This window comes from Phymastichus coffea, unplaced genomic scaffold, assembly GCF_024137745.1.
Source record: "Phymastichus coffea isolate CEN01 unplaced genomic scaffold, Cenicafe_Pcof_1.1 PCOF00061, whole genome shotgun sequence".
Taxonomy (NCBI): Eukaryota; Metazoa; Arthropoda; class Insecta; order Hymenoptera; family Eulophidae; genus Phymastichus; species Phymastichus coffea.
The window spans coordinates 428021-445384 of record NW_026706872.1 but is presented as its reverse complement, the minus strand read 5'-3'; the positions used below and the strand labels follow the sequence as shown (position 1 = coordinate 445384).

General features: G+C 32.5%; 3 protein-coding genes across 4 annotated transcripts; 2 read left to right on the top strand and 1 right to left on the bottom strand.

The window, feature by feature from the left end:
• The first annotated feature begins 2804 nt into the window (after nt 1-2804).
• On the top strand, nt 2805-6469 carry LOC131666779 (nuclear cap-binding protein subunit 3-like). 2 transcript variants are annotated; one of them, XM_058939682.1, is made up of 9 exons: nt 2805-2940; nt 3159-3295; nt 3362-3534; nt 3615-3760; nt 3856-4209; nt 4284-4702; nt 4774-4920; nt 5004-5377; nt 5516-6469. In XM_058939682.1, the coding sequence occupies exons 2-9, from the start codon at nt 3161-3163 to the stop codon at nt 5664-5666; spliced, it is 1899 nt and encodes a 632-aa protein (XP_058795665.1). In that variant the 5' UTR covers nt 2805-2940; nt 3159-3160; the 3' UTR covers nt 5667-6469. The 2 variants fall into 2 exon arrangements, with proteins under 2 accessions (XP_058795665.1, XP_058795664.1); XM_058939681.1 differs by having other exon boundaries at nt 2854-2940; nt 3156-3295.
• A 204-nt stretch (nt 6470-6673) lies between these two features.
• Nucleotides 6674-12761, bottom strand: LOC131666780 (mitogen-activated protein kinase 1). Its single transcript, XM_058939683.1, has 7 exons — nt 12333-12761; nt 11631-11757; nt 11441-11551; nt 11116-11367; nt 10867-11034; nt 10601-10789; nt 6674-10527 (listed from the first exon to the last, which is right to left on the bottom strand). Exons 1-7 carry the CDS (start codon nt 12464-12466, stop codon nt 10402-10404), a joined length of 1107 nt encoding a protein of 368 aa, XP_058795666.1. The 5' UTR covers nt 12467-12761; the 3' UTR covers nt 6674-10401.
• A 1053-nt stretch (nt 12762-13814) lies between these two features.
• On the top strand, nt 13815-15033 carry LOC131666781 (DNA-directed RNA polymerase II subunit RPB11). The gene is made up of 4 exons (XM_058939684.1): nt 13815-14224; nt 14507-14596; nt 14691-14865; nt 14934-15033. The coding sequence occupies exons 1-4, from the start codon at nt 14172-14174 to the stop codon at nt 14967-14969; spliced, it is 354 nt and encodes a 117-aa protein (XP_058795667.1). The 5' UTR covers nt 13815-14171; the 3' UTR covers nt 14970-15033.
• Nucleotides 15034-17364: the final 2331 nt, after the last annotated feature.

Here is a 17364-nt window from a genome sequence, read left to right as displayed (position 1 = left end):
CTATTGAAATCCACAGCTTACCACGAACTCGACACCGCAATACGAGTACAGATGGCGGTTGCGGTGAAGACCGATCAGTGCGAGGTGGAGTGCTGCTGCACGACAGCAGGCCGTGAATCAGTTCTCGTCATTGTCTGCACCTCGACTGGCGGAGCTCCTGCGAGACAGCGCTGTTAAGAAAACAGCTCGACGGCTACCGCGGAGCGCAGCTTTGGATGGAAATCCCATTAGATAGAAGGGTGATCGAGCCAACTCAGCTGAAACCACTTAGGCGACAATTTCCCGATGTTTCCAGTACAAAGCGAGAATAATGAACAGCTCTTAGTTATTCGACAATGATTTATTTTCAAAGAAAGCAGTTTCCAATTTGAAGGAGACTGTTGTCGCGAACTCATCAAAAATATCTTTTCAATATCAATTCAAGTATAAAACTTGTCAACTCACAATAACGCAGTGAAAATAATTATAAAACATGCGGGAGAATTTAAAATATACACCATTATTAAAGAAATTCTTCATCACGGTAGAATTGTTGCATCTCTCAACATACTCCTTAACTTATTCCATTTTTATGTATTGGCTTATTGTGCCGCAAGTTTGTTTTACCTAATAAATACATTGAAGTTAATCAAAGAAAATTTTAATCTTTGCATTATGCACAAAATAAATAATGAATGACAATTTTCGTTTATTTAATTGATTTTCAAAATATCCGCTAACACTGCGAAAATAATTTTTTTAACATGTTAAATATTGTGTTAAATGATCGAATAAGTGTATGCGAGCGTGTGCAAACGAAAAATTTGATGAGGCATTTTTCAATTTGCAATTGAAAATACTTACAATATTGGCTTTAGAGTAATAAGTGAAAATGGAGGGTGTAAAAATATCAACTGCGGATCTCTCTATATACCTAAATAGCTTTTGAGATCTTACTAATTTAAGCCTCATCATCGTATTCCTTCAAAATTTTCTATCCATTTTACTGTTGCGATAAACTAAATTGTACAATTTCAAGTTTTCAACGGATGGGAATGTCAAAATAAACTTTTTTCAAACGTAAAGGCTTAATAATTTGAGCTTTCTATCGGCAGCACTTGAATGACGATGAGCAGAGGTTTTGCCTTACAAGATCTATTTGGATCGATGACGTTCCATCTATACATTCACTCTTGTCGATATTGTATTATATAAATCCATAGCTGTTCAGTTGTGATTTGTAGGAAAGCCTCACATGAAGAATATTAGCAATGTGAGCTCTCGGGGGAGGACATAACTGAAGCCTTTGCTAGCTTAGCCAAATTATTTTTTCTTTATTTCGCCGCAGCTACAAACACTCAGCTGTAAGTAGGCTGCGCGAAAGCAGTTCTTGCAGATCAAGCAATACGACGCACAATTGGGACTTGCACTTATTTGCGAGCACAAACTTTCACTTTGTTCAGCAATCATATGAGATTAGTGTAAAAAATAATAGCATTATAAAATGTTATTCGTCAACAATACTGAACTTCATTTTGCTCTCACGCTTCTTTCAATAGTCCATTTGCCAAAACTTTTATTGTTTCTCAAATCCAGTCTTATAAAACGATGACAGGATATTATGAAGCTGGATATTGCAGATGACATCACGCACTTTAAATAAGCTAGTTATCTACAGCGCGCTTCACGCGCCCTAAATTTTACAACCTATATACACAAGTACCGTCATGTACCACATGACTATTTATCAGTCAATCAAATCACGAATAAACTGACTTCATTTATAGGCCCATCTTCTTTTAGAGAAGAAAAATAGAAGAAAAAAAATTCGAATATCAACATTATGTATTACATCTTTTATAATTACTTGGAATAATTGATTTATTCAAACATAATTATACAATTCTAATAATAGTTATATTGAAAATTATAAAAAAACAAACTTAAACAATTGAAATGTAATATAGGTGGAAGTGTTGCAGACATTCGCTTACAAATAGTTTTCAATTATAAAAAGGAAATTATGCTCTATTTTCTTCAAAAAAGAATGTGATTAATTATTAAATTTGTTGATCTGTTTGGTATTATCATAAATAATTACATAGACATTTTTTTTGCGGATGTTTACATAAAGCAGTAATGTTACAATTAATAGCGAGTACTGTTTATGCGCTTAATTTTATTCTAATAGATTAGATACATTGAAGGTCAGACATTTAATTACATCGGAATAGATCTCGAAAAAAATGTTTTTAACCACGGATAACTTTACGTTGCATTGTTGAGAGTTCGATCATGAGATTTATGAAAATTATATTTTTATATGATTGAATGAAAATATTGTTGAATTTTGTTAACCTTTCTGGTAATTTAATTTTAATGAATCATTCATATTGTATGTGTTCGAATTTGAATCATTACGAAAACCTAGTATTTTTTAAGATAATATAATTCTTGAAGTATTCATACAATATAAAATATTTAACCCACACTGCATAAGTTCTGTTTCTTGAAAAAAAACTGTTGTTAGCAACTTATAAACAACTGATTTAGATATAGATATCTCACTGTTGTTTGTAAGATGAAGTACATTCGTAAAACGGTAATGTATCAAAAAATGTACATTATTTTTTTTTAAAATGAAAATAGTGTTCATGCTCAGTGTAAGCAAATAAATTGAAAATTACAAAAATGTACGTAAGAACGCTTTCTATAATACCAATCCTTGGTATGGCAGCTCGAACACCGCAGCCGTAGGGCCGCTATACCAACCAGTATAATGCCAACGCCAACCTAGCCTAGCTTAGATAGGAATGATAGGATAGGCTTATGCTTATACATCATATATAGCGTTGATCATTTCACCTTCGCAGCGTGCGTATCGGAAGTGCGGGTCGCTTGATGAACCAAGCCTCTTGCTCTCTTCGGTAAAAATAATAGTAAACAAAAAAATTATTAAAGGTTAGCATTTGTTTTTTTCAATAATTTGTGTATTTCTATCATATTTTCCTACTCGTATTCATTATTACATCAATTTTTCCATTGACAAAACTATTCTTTCGTGCTCCGCATATATTTTTGTATCTGTTTAGAGTAAACAGTTGATTGATACTTACTACGTTTTAACGCTATATACTTGTTGAAAATACGTTTATGTGAATTATAAAATATTTTAGCAGCAATGGAGTCAGAAGAACCTATGGATGTTGATGCTGGTGCAGACTATGACAGATTTGATGATTTGTTAGAAGAAGGAGAGTACGAAGAAGAAGAATCTAACCGTGTCTCTAGAAAAGCTATTGCCAGTGTTATTGCTGTAAGTATTGAAAGATTTTTACCTGTATCAATAAGTAGCTTACATTAACACATTTTACTTTAATAGAGTAAAGATCCACCACCTAGTAAATATGAAAACAAAGGTGGTTCTTTCATCACTGGTGTAGATATATTTAGCAAAGAATCGAAAGAGAAATTAGAAGAGCGAGCTAAAAGATTTAATCTTACAAAAACCAAGGAAAGTTTTGCATTAGAAGAAGCAGAAAATTTATATGAAAGGTAAAATTAATTATTATCATTAAACTACAGATAAAAAATATCAAATATTTTTTTAATGCAGTAATTGAGTTATTTTTCAGCTTTGGTATGAATGATGACAATATAAGAGATTACAGACTTAATGTTATTCACATGAGAGGGACAGAAAATATGAGCACGGAAGAAGTTTTTGATTATTTCAAAAAATATGCCCCTGCTTCTTTAGAATGGATTAATGATGTATCATGTGAGTACATGTAGCTCAATTACTTCATCTAATCTATAAATTGTACTTCATTTTCTATATTATTATAACTACCTGATAAATTATTTATCTTCAAGGTAATGTAGTTTGGTTGGATAATCCATCGGCAGTCAGAGCAATGTTAGGTTTGTCTAAAAAGATAACTGGGATTAAAAAAGATCCAAGAAAAAAATTAAACTCGGATAATGAAACTGAAGATGATTCAGATGATGATCTGATCATAGTTAACGGTATAGATCCAAAAGAGGAAAATACAATACACATAAAAGATATCAGATGTCCGTTACCACCTGGTATTTGGAGGAAAGGTAATAACTACCATGAGTCAAGAAACATATTTTTAAGGTTTGCTATGAGGACTGATAAAAAAGGTTATCATGCTGAAAGAATGAGTGAATATTACAAAAAACATGGAAATCCAAATTATGGAGGTAATTTTAAAGTATATAATTTTATATTTGTTTTACCAATAACAATATGTTTACTTTTTTATTGGATGCTTTAGGTGTGAAAGGTATATTAACAACATCCAGAAAACGTGCTTATAGACAAATAAAAGAAACTTCTCCAACTTCGAATAGGGAATCAAGTTTGAATGGTATAGCTGCTAAAAACCCTTGGGGTACTCTTTCGAAAAACTGGGGTAGAACTGATTTTGTTGAAAGAGAATATGTACCAAAAGAAATTCCGCGCTCAAATTCTAATGTAAAAGAAAGATTAGGCTACAGACGTGGTGAAGACGATGATGATGATGACGACGACGATGATAGTGATGTTGAAGAAGTTATTGAATTGTCTGATGACAGTGAATCGAGAAGTTCCAGTGATGAGTGGTCAAAAAGAAGTAAAATGCCAAGAATGCGCATGCATGCAGATGATGAAGAGCAAAACATTCAAAAGCGAAAGGGAAAAATTAGAAAATTGGTATGACATATCTAATTACAGGTTCTGTACAACGTGTTATGTTATTGTAATATAAATTTTCATTATTTTAGACCGAAAAAATTGTGACAAGTGATTTACGAGGTAGGCTCACAGCAAGAAGACGATTGCCACCTGTAGACACTGAAGCTATTCAAGTTGTAGTGACGAACCCCAAAGCAATCATCAAGAGTGACTTTAGTAATATCGATGTAACAGAAGTATAAAAATTTATATAGTGTTCATTTGTATTATCATTTGCATTCAGCAATATTTGATAATAAATGCTTTTATTGGTGATTAGGATGAAGAAGAAGAGGACGATGATGTTCAAATCGTTGGATCACAAGACGATGACGACGAAGAAGAAGAAGGAGAAATTCTTGAAGAATCCGAAAGTGATGGTAAAGTAGAATATGAGGATGACGATGACGACGAAGAACAAGAGCAACAAGAGGAGGAGGAGGAAGAGGAGGAAGAGGAAGTGGAGGATATAAGGTCCAAAGTACAGTTTGAAGAAGAAAGTAGTGATAGTAGTCTTTCTGAAAAAGAAGTTCGAGGACCAAAAGGAAGTGTTATCAAAGTTGTCCAACGCAAACCTAAACTTGCATCTACAGTGACAACTGTATGGTCGCGGCTAAACGATTCTAAAAATAACAGAGAAAACTCACCAGAAAGGTCGGTATAATATACTGAAAAATAAATTTATAATATGTTATTATGTTCCTTTCCAAGTTGTCTTCTTGTGAAATTTTGTTATTTCTTTTTAATTGTATTATAAATAAACGTTAAAATAATTTGTTGTATTTTTTATAGCAAATATCCAAAAAGAGATCTAAGGCATACATTAAAGAAGACCGATTTACGATCACGCATTAGGAATCACCACACAAGAGGAAGGTCACCTCTTAGAATAGAATTAAAAAATGATAAATATTCTGCTAGGCAAGATAGTGATTCTGATTAAATAATAAGGTGTGATTGTAAATAAATGAATAAATTTTTTAAATTTATAAGAAATGCAATGTTATCAGATTCACTATCTGATTGGTCAAATTAATAACGGATTTATACTGTCGTTTTTAGTTTAGTACAATCTTAAATAATTTTCCATTAAAAATATCTTCCCAGATATAATAATTATAAATTTCAGTTTTTTTTAAATATTTTTATTACTTCGCGTTGAGCGCCAGATACAATAACAATTAAAAATTGATCAATATGTTTTAATCACACGCATATAAGTCAATGACACATAAAAATTTTTTTTAGAGAAACTTGCATAACCATTTTATTTAATTAAGCCTACAATGATTTGAAATTCAAATTATGCAAAGTGAAACGACCTTTTATTTTTTTAATTTTCTTTCATTTTTTGAGTTTTTTTCAATAATTTTTCGAAGCGTCAGTTTGATACCATTTTTATTTCCATGATACTCAGCAAACAATAATATCTGTTGTAATTATGGTTTTGGATACATACTACTTGAAATGTAGTAAAAGCATAGTGTATGTACATATATACAAATATATTTATGTAAAAATAAATAGGTATTACGTCTTGTAAATTTGAATGATTATAGATTTACGTTCTTATTTTTTCTCTATCTGTATTTTCAACAGTAGAGTAAGTTTAACAAGAAAATAAAGAACTTTATTACAACATTTTCAATTACTATGAATATTTCATTTACTTTAACCTTGAGGAAGAGGCTTTCAATGACCGAATTTATGGCCAAAGTTATCATTATATACATATTGGAATATGTATATAAATTTTTTCTATACTGGCAGCTGGATTTAATCATATTAATTTTACGCGTGAATTTTTATCATTAAAAAGTCGTAAAATTTACTCAGATGTGATTTATTCAAGAACTTCTCTATCCACAATTTACGTTTTAAACATTATTTTAAATTCAATAAACTCTATTGAATGATAAAAATATTGAAAGTTCTTTAACATAAAAAGATAGATATTTTAATTTTTACTTGGATTACTAGGTACTATTACAATTATCAACAATTTATATTTTTTATAAAAGAAAAAACTATTTTATAAAAGGGAAACCTAATAAATATTGGTATTTATAATCATGAACATCAATAGAGATGTTAATTGGCATAATCGTCATACAACATTTTATGTTACGTACATTTAAAACTTCATTATTTTGCAAGAGAATCAACAATGTATGCATTAGACGATATATATATATAGAAGAAACCCAATTTCTAATCGACAGATATTTCAAAAAAGTGGACATGAGCCCATATAATGTTGTCATTTCCTGAAGCTACTTAACATGCACGAAGTTGCACAAAAAATTAAATTGATCAACACCTTTGACCCGTCATAATCTGAACTTGAGTATTACCACTTTTCGCGAAATAACTACGCATAATTTTATTCATAAGGCAGCACGTTGGTTTAGTCTTAATAAAACTCGTGTACTTGCCTGATACATTAATAATTTTTTAAGTCGAATCATTCCGAAATTTATTAATTTATTTTGTAAATATTGTGTGATTTTTTGCGTTATGGCTAATTAACGTCGAATTTCACTAGTTCCTTTGAATAAATAAATGACGTAACTTCAATACAATGAAAAAGCTACTCGTAAATACATCCATAGATTTATGGCAACAAAGCACTTTACAAACAAGTTTTTTTTTTTGAAAATTTAATTGTCATGCAAACGCATATTCTTCTAATTACATTGATCAGATGTCTAGCGATTTTCTGTTGTCGACCACACGCTTGTTTTTAATAATCGTGCTCAAAATTTTATTTCTGAACAAGTGTAGCGCAATAAAATTTAAATCAGTCTTGTCTGTCAAAAAATATGTTTTCCATTTAATTTTGAAGATTGAATAAATCGATCAACTTTTATTAAACATATCCAATGCAACAAGATGCACATATTCTTTTTACGAATTGTACACAATACTGAAAATTGACAGACTAAATATTAGAAATATTAGATATTTATGATTTAAGATTCAGCAACAACAGATATACACAGGTAACATTAAGTATATTAGGCCTGATTATGTTACTATAATAATGTATATAGCGAATCCTGATTTCAGTAACCATATAAATCACTTAATGAATTATAATGCAATCGACTCTTGAAGTTTGGCTAGTACGTAGGAACGATTGCAGTAAGAAATATATTTGATTTTGTTTTCACTTTAAATTTTTATGTCAAAAACCTTACACGATCATTTATTATTTTTTATTACATCAAAACGCTGTTTTAATTTTTAAGTTATGAATCGAAATGCTCGACTTTTTTATTTAATTTTTTCTTACTTTGACCAGTGGTCAATTTTACAATCCACAATGTTGAAGAGGGCCAATTCATACAATTAATTACAATTTTCAATACTTTTGTACGTGATGGAAGTTCTTAGAGGTAAATTGAAGCACTTGAATTTTAGGACGTCTCATTGCCTAAATGATTGATTCATTGTAAAATGACCCATACAATTTTCAAAGATATACATTCAGATAAAAATTTTAATTTCACGTAAAAAGTCAAAAAGTAGTGACAAAGACAATGATTCAACGAGACAGCGATCACAAATTTAATGCTATCTTGAAATTGAAAATTTTTTATTTTATCAAGGTGGCATATTCCATCGCAGTTAAAAATATGTTATGAATGACTCAACTTATTACTCACTCATCAAAAATACATCAAGTTCGTTGTTAAAATGTTGATTATTGCCGTGAATAGAATAAGCAATTTAAAAAAATCAAAATATCATTAGTTAACAATTTTATTGTAGGAAATTTAATTATTTATTAAAATGCTCAAAGACATTTTATAATTATGCAATATGGCCACCATTGATAGTTACGACAATAATGTAATTCAGCAAATGATCATCGACGTGCTCACTTGAAGCATCAATTTATGATTTGTTAATATAATTATATTTGCACCATTTATAATTTTTAAGTAACTTTACAAGACCTGAATATAAATAGACGAAAAAGATGTTTTTCAATATTATTTAAAAAATTTTCAAATTTTAGATGAAAAATGTTAACATTAATATGAAAGTTAAAATGCAAACATCACTGCCATTAACGATGACTATAACGAATTTGCAGATGAATGCAAGGCCACTGAAAATTTTCCCAATGTTCGGCCATTACTTGTTAAAATGTTTTTCAGTCGTGATTAAGCCAACTAAACATTTTCATTGAACCAATCTTCTTCGATTTATTTTTTAAAATTTAATTGTAAGCCTAATATTTAGACAACTGACACATGATATAATTTTATAAAACTGTTTTCTAACATCGTTAAACAATACTTTATACAAATTATCGCATTAATGATTTCGCAATTTTTACAGAAATTATGTATCAATACATCAATTGAATGTAAATTAAATTATTCATGCTTCATCCTGCGTACACATATATACATGTAACTTTCAATGCTGATGTCTAAAGTGTTGAACAAATCTTAATTATTTCTAACACAAAGTTAACGATAACTGACACGTGCATTATATGCACAACGATGGCAGTATCAGTGTAGTAATAAACCATTGGCTTAGATATTTTGATATTCTGTTAATATTTTGAATTACTGTTTACGCTCTTATTCACGCTGATACTCTTTGTAATCAAAAAATAAATAATTTACGTTGTAGAATTTGAAAAATCAATTTTTCATCGAATTAAGCGGAAAATATCAACTAATTGACTTTGAGTTTACTCAATTGATTGTAATATTATACGTTTTTCAATTGTGCAATGAAACTAACGTATTACTATAAGATATTGCTAAATGCATGCTAAAGAATACTAAAGACAATGCTAAAGAATACTTTGAATATCTTTTTTATGCTCTTTTATGTGACAAAAATATAGATTTAGAATTGTTTTACACTTTCTATTTATAGAACGATGTATTTTATACTTAGCAGTATTCGATGAAAAATAAACATATTTACTTCAGGTTTTTTAAACAATAAACTATTAAGTAGAAATTGACATCCTATTTCGTACTTTGGCATGATTTTCATCACTTTTTTAAAATGATTCTCATGATGTAGAGCAACAATGAGTTCGAATGTTGCATTCATTTTTGAAAGACAGCATTAAAAGTGTATGATTCTTAAGTCAACTTAGTTTTGTTGAGATCATAATAGTTTTATGTACATCCAGAAACTGCAAAATGTTATTCATGTTAGAATCAAAAATTCGTAGCACAACCTCCTGTTTAACTTACGTCTCATGCAAGTAATTTTCTGTTTTTTTTTTATATAATCGCCATGGCATTTGACTTGAAAAAGATTTTTTTGCCAATAACGACATTATAGTGAAAGTAAATCTCACTTAATATATATACATGAATACACATTTTGTAAAAATAAAAGTAATATAGATCAAACAATATTATACATAAATTGATAGCTATCATAAGCAAAAATTACTGTTAGATTACAATAACAAGTTTCTACATGGGGAAAGATTGGTTACACTTTTTGGACTATTCCAAAAAAACTGTACTTTTCTATGCCATAGTAATCTTACTCAACAGGTGTACCACCATCTCTTTCACAAGAAAATTTTGTACCTCTTTCAGTCGTCCAAAAATTTTAATAACGTCGATGACGGATAAAAAAAAATTTTTTTTTAATTTTTGATGATACTGCTTTAAGATTATTTCCTATTATATGGCATTCTCTTGTCGATTTTTCTGGAAAAGTAGTGTTTCCTCAAATATGTACTGTTTTAATGTTTCTTTTGGGAGATTATCTAGCTCCATGTCAAATTTGAATGGCTCTTCTGCAACTGGCTAAAAAGTCACAAGAGTATGACGCATTTGTAAATTAAAAGTATGAGATAGTTTGTATAGAAAATTGAATTACCTCATCAGCTGGGTCATAATACTGTTCCAAGTATGGGTGTGCTAAAGCATCTTCAACCACAATGCGCTTGTTAGGATTAAAAGTAAGCATTTTATCTAGTAAATCGAGCGCTTTAGGATCGGCATTTGGAAATAAACATGTCCATGGAACCTTTGGTTTGTAAGGTAAGGACTGCAAGTAACTGCGTGCCTATATTTAAAAACTCTGTATTAATTTTTTATTTATTACTGGTTGACATAGTTAATTAAAAAAAGGAAATAAGAAACCTTTTCATTGATTATGCAGTCAAGATCCTCGGGTGAAGGTGATCCAAGGATACCAAGAATATGATTGAGTTGATCTAAATAATGTTTACCAGGAAATATGGCTCTTCTAGACAACATTTCAGCTAAAATGCAGCCAACAGACCAAATGTCTATTGATTTTGTATATCCCTGAAATGATGTAAAGAAATGAGATTAAAAATAGTACATACCATCCATTGGAAATCAAAAAAATGTGACTGATCAATATACCTTAGAGTTCAACATAATTTCTGGTGCTCTGTACCACCTTGTTGCAACATACTCTGTGAGAAAACCAGCATGATTATGGTCAGGATCAGCAACTCTGGCCAGACCAAAATCACAAATTTTAAGGTCACATGTGGTATTCAAAAGCAAATTACTAGGTTTCAGGTCTCTGTGTAAAACATTTGCAGAGTGGATATACTTCAGTCCTCGAAGAATTTGATAGAGAAAATAACATATATGGTCATTACTAATAGCCTGAAAATATTGATAACTTTAATGAACATTCTGTCATTGAAATATGTCAATTATATATGATTAAATGTATTACCTGAGTTTTGAGTAATTTGTAAAGATCAGTTTCCATTAAACATTGAACAATATATACATCTTTCATTTGCTCTATGCTGGGGGCTCTTAAAATATCTCTTATATCTATAATCTGTAATAATCAAAAGTTTATGATTAGTTTAGAGAACTAAAGCAATTTGGATTTGATTGATCGAAGAAAATATACATACATTTTCATGCTTAAACCTTGTGAGGATTTTTATTTCTCTTAATGTCCTTTGGCTGTAAGTTTGATGCTCGAATGCTGAAATTTTCTTAATAGCTACTTTTGTATGTGTTACATTGTCATATGCAGATCTGCAAATAATTATTCACTGTCTTTAAACTAATGAACATTAAAGAACTGAAATGTAGTTCTAGGAATTCATAATGGGCATGTGCACAAGTAATTAATTTTGGAGCATTTAAGAGTCAAAATCAACAAAACTTGCAAAAATAGCGAAGCATGAAAAATCTGCTATTATAACCTGAGAGTTCAAGGAAAGCAAATGAAAAAGGGTGTAACAATTTGTGCGAGTTCCAAGGTAAATGCACAAACTGTACGAGGTTCGGAAGAGAAAAGGTAAACGTAAACGCGATTTAAATGTCTATAAGAAGGAAGTAAGGGCCAAGTCCGCGGCATAACTAGCAGAGAGATCTATAAATCTGCGTTCCCCTTTCACTGGACAGCAATAAAACCGTTCATCAATAGGATATTCCGTCGAAAGGGCAGAAGTGAACGTCTAAAAAGTATTCTGTTACTCTCTCTCACACCACATATGCGTGCAGCGCACGCGCCATACACACATACGCACACACACAAACACACACAGAGCCTAAAGCACGCACTCGTCTACACAAAGCAGCACGTATAGAGTACACACAATACTTACACGACCATGCCATAGGCGCCCTCACCCATGTAGGCGAGATTGGTGTATCGCGGGCCGACCTCGAAGATTTGGCCACGGACGATCTCGGCATTGGTTATCTGGGCATTCGCCGTCGCGTCAACCTCACTTGCCATGTTTTTCTGTTTCTCAGGAGGATGGATACGATCACGGGACACACGCACCAGATACTTTGTACGACAATCAGTGAGGACGCACCCACACCTTCCTCGCGGCCGACGACGAGAGACTGACGAGAGTGAGAAAGAGAGAGAGAAAGAACGCGCACGAGAAGGAGAGGACTCTTCCCCTTCCTCTTTCTCTTTTCTTCGTCCTGCCCGAAGCAGTCACAGCGATACGGCTACATACAGCGCGGCTAACGGCAGGGCGCAGCAGCATATAGCACAGCTACAGCCTGCACAGCAGCAGCAGTGAATTTGCAAGCTGCTGACGTCAAGTTACCGCAATGTGTTCACCGACAGTCATTTCATTTTGGTGCAGACTCGTTACTTTTTCAAGGTGAAACTCGCGACTCTGAATTGTCGGTTTTTACGATCCTTTAACGATTTACTGCATTTGTCTCCTCTGTACATGCCGCTATAATGCTAGCTTAATGCCACATCGACAATGAGCTATTAACACTTCAGATGTGGTGCAGCTAAGCTTAGTTTTCATTTTTTGCTTTCCTAGTAGAGATGTTATCCATGGAAAGAGATGAAAACGCACGTGTCACAGCAGTTACAACTTTTTAAATTGCAAATAATCTCTCGTTGGAATTCGTAATGGCGAACAAAAGAATGAATAGCTCATGATGTAATCAGTCACTTGAATTTATTGTACTCAAGTGATCTATTTTTTATGCCCACTTTGCAATGATCAGGCGTGCTCGGAAAAAGCAAAATTGGTGGAGTTTCTTAGTTTGCAATTTTTTATTTAAAAATTTTTGCGTTATGAAGTTTCACGTACAACCTGTCGAACATGTATCACCTTAGATTCTGGTATAAAAGCGAGGAGTGGATTCCGATACGTGATAGCGCTTACATGTGGTGGATTAAAATGGTTTCAGCGAGCGATAGATAAACATTAGGTATATATATTTAGCAGTCTGCGCTACTGCTGCGTATCGCGCACGAGGATTAAACTTGTAAGGCCTTCGATAGATATATTGAAGTTATACGTATGCGTACACTATACGTGCACGCGCCTCGAATGCCAAAGCTAATATCCCACAAGATTGTCGCATGGGATAGGTGTGTGTAAGCGTTATCTTTCCTTTTGTTTAATCCGCACACCCGCAAGGTTAATACTTTTTTACCAGAAAGCTATAAATTTCTTTCGAAAATTTCTTTTTAATATGTAGTTTTCCGAGTAACTTAATAACGATTTCGGTATTAATGCAAAATTTTCTATTTTTTTTTCACAAGGTTATCTACAAATTGTCAATTACCAATTATTGGAAATGCATCTGCACTATTCTCAAAAAATGAAGAATGGCATTCTAGAAAGAATTGAACGCGGCTTTTATTTCATTTGCGACATTGCAAAGAAAAAATTAAAATAATGAGAAACAAGTTCAAGAACGTTGTGGCGCATCAACATTTAATCAATCGTCGTGCACTTACCGCGCATGCTTCGAGGAAGCTTTGCTAATGATCCTCATAGAGGCGCTGACTTCATGAGCTTGTGACGTCATTGCGCAGTCAATGTCGCGTCGCTAACTCGATTTCACTTGCGTTTCTTGCTTCAGTTCGGCTGACAAGTGACGACTTGACATTTTTTATAGCTTCTAACGACAGTCGAAAAAAGGCATTGTTGTTGTGTTATTGTTCTTGATCCAGGAAGATGAACGCGCCGCCGACCTTTGAATCATTTTTGCTTTACGAAGGAGAAAAGAAGTGAGTAAATTCATTTTTTAATTTTATTTTAGAGTATGTTTAAAGGTAACCTAAAAGTTTTACTGGAGTTTACTAATTTTTCTATTGTTTAATTCTTAATATTTAAAACAATCTATTTTAATGATACTTTACAGTATTTTTGTTAGATATAACATGTCAATTGATTTAATGTTGCATTGGTACAAATTGTTTTATGCTAGATTCAAATACATGATTCAAATATATACTGCAATTGAAATTTACTTAGTTCAATAATACTAATTGAAATGATTTAAATTACAGAATTGTAAAAGAACAGGATACCAAAGTGCCTAATGCTGCTATATTCACTATCAACAAAGAAGATCATACACTTGGAAACATGATTAGAAAGTAATTTTTGCAAATTTCTTATTTGATATTAAAATTTCTGAATTCTATCAATGCTTTGAAATAAGGAATAATAATAATAAATATCTGTCTATAGCCAACTCTTGAAAGATCCTCAAGTATTGTTTGCTGGCTACAAAATTCCTCATCCACTGGAGCATAAATTTGTTATTAGGATTCAAACTACGTCAGATTATACACCACATGAAGCATTTATGCATGCTATAACAGATCTCATTGCTGAATTGTCGCTTTTTGAGGAAAGGTTCAAGGTAACAAATAATTAGATTAGAAAATCTTGTTCCAAAAGTTTTATTTACTAAACTAATTTAATTTACAGGAAGCTATAAAAGAAAAGAAAGAAGGATTGGATTAGATTAAGTAGATTTTATTCGTAAGAAACTGTGATGTATATAGATTAAATATATTTTTTATCAATTATATACCAATTTTTCTTATTTATGAATTCATTCTTGCGTTTGATAAAAGAACTTGAAAACATTGAATTTTCATTAGTGATTATAACAATATAAACTAGTGTTATGAATAGTTAAAAATCGGGTCAGAGGAAGGTTAATAAGTTTATTAATTTTTAGAATGGTTATATACCGACAATGGTTTATACTATTTCCAGTAATTAGCCTAGAGTACAACCTCTTTTTATACCTAAGTTACTCCCTCATCAGATAGATGGCTGCACCGCCATATATAGTTTTAAAAAGGTAATCTATAGTAGATTAGTCATTCCTGAACGCTGCAATATACTTTTGATCACTAGATATTATTCATCATATTTTTTTGAAGGAATATGATCCTCTCCAATGATTAATAATAGTAAATCCTTATATTAAGAGCGAATACATTTATCGAATTCAATTTCATAAATCTATTTTTGAAAGGTATCGATTAATTAAGTAGTAACAAAATTTGTAGCAGATACTAGCAGAAGGACCTAATAGTTGAAACTAAGTTTAGTTTGAAAAGAATAAAAAATAGATAAAATTCGAAAATGGCCTTGGTCGGTGTGTGAAGTATAGGAGTGATTGCTGGCGGGCAAACAGAATTGCTTGCCTTTTTGGCGTGTCTATACTGAAATCGCGCCGACGAATACTGATTCGACGCTTCTTATACTGGCGCACGAGAGCTGAGAAATTTCTTCTCTTTTTTGTCTAGCGCTCTTCGAGATTTTTATTTGATTGGCTCAGAAGATGAGCGTGCGCTGCGGGATACCGCGCTAGTCAGCAATCTTCATATCTCGCCCAACTTCTTTGCCGCCAGCTTTTGGCTAGTATACCCTTTTTCTGCAATATCGAGATAGAGGGTCTTGTTTCTTTTGCGTTACTTGTCCTTTTTTGGCTTTTGCCATCGAATGCATTCATCTGTCGCATGCCGAGCGCCCATCATTTTTGCGACACGATATACATATATATACTGAAGTAATACGTAACTATCTAACATTATTATGTCGTATACGTCCCTACTGACTGCGTCCCATTCTCGTTCGGCGTCAGCGGCTGAACTCACACCATGTTGCTTCCAAGTGGTCTTTCAAAATTTTTTAAAAGTGTTTTCTAATTCTCATATTCGTTAAGATTCCCCCACTCTTCCTTATACTTAAAAAATGTTTTCATCGAAAGGTGCACAGAGTGATTTGGATTGCCAAACAAGTAAACAAACTCGCCACGTTTGGAACTTAGGAATGCTGACGAATTTGAGAGCTAAATAAGTACGCTACAATTTTTTTAACAAGTACATTGATCCATAATTGGATGGTGTGAATTTTGCAGCTTAACATCAAGATGCGGCCTATCGATAAAATGGTGGCAGCTTACATTCAATATATTGTTGGAGGCCCCACCTCAGCCGCTATATTTGCCCCGCCCCTTTTTTCATCAAAAAATGAAACCACTCCAAACGCCTGCATTTTCATTCCTGGCTACTATTTATATTTTCTATTTTTGGTTGGATTTTATGTCATTAAGATCCGATACAATGATGTACTGCACTTTTTCAACAAGATTCTCAACACCGAAGTGAAGCATACGAGGTCATAATTGTTATCAATCTTTCCGATTCATGATTTTGTCAGTGTAAGGTGAAAAGCTGGACGCGCTGTCTGGGACAAATCATTTCAATTTGTCAAGCGGATTTACGAGTTTTTTACAAAACAACATATCGTAGCAATTTCCAAAAATACTGATTGCTTATAATAATCTGTGCTGTAATGTCGACGTTGCATGCTCTTTTAATTGTATTAAACATTTTACAAAAATGCGTATACGCGCGCAATGTACTTAGCTCGCAGGAAGATCATTAGGCGCAGCGTAAATAGAGGGGGGGGGGGGGGGAGCTGAAGAAAAACAAGCAAAGTTGCGACAAAGTCACAAAAGAGTGCTCTCTCGCTGAGTGCGTCATAGTTAGCATGGCGGCAGCCGGAAAGTAAGGCGGCCAACGGAGATAAGACGCCTCATTGCTAGCGAAACAAGTGGGGGGGGGGGGGGGGGCTGAAAAATTGTGCAGTATCCGCAAAAGTTCACTTTTGGCTTGTTTTCTCGGCCGCCCGCGCTCCCTTCTTAGATCTTGCGCGCGCATAAAACATTAGGATTGAAAGAGAGAATGAGGAAGAAAAGCGCTGCGTGCACTTTTAACGAGTCAAAATGTTAATTTAATCATTGAAAATGATTAAATGAGAAATGATTTAAAATCAATGACATATCAAGAATGTTGTGAATAAACGTAGCGTAAAGTTGACATTATCATAAAAACGAAAA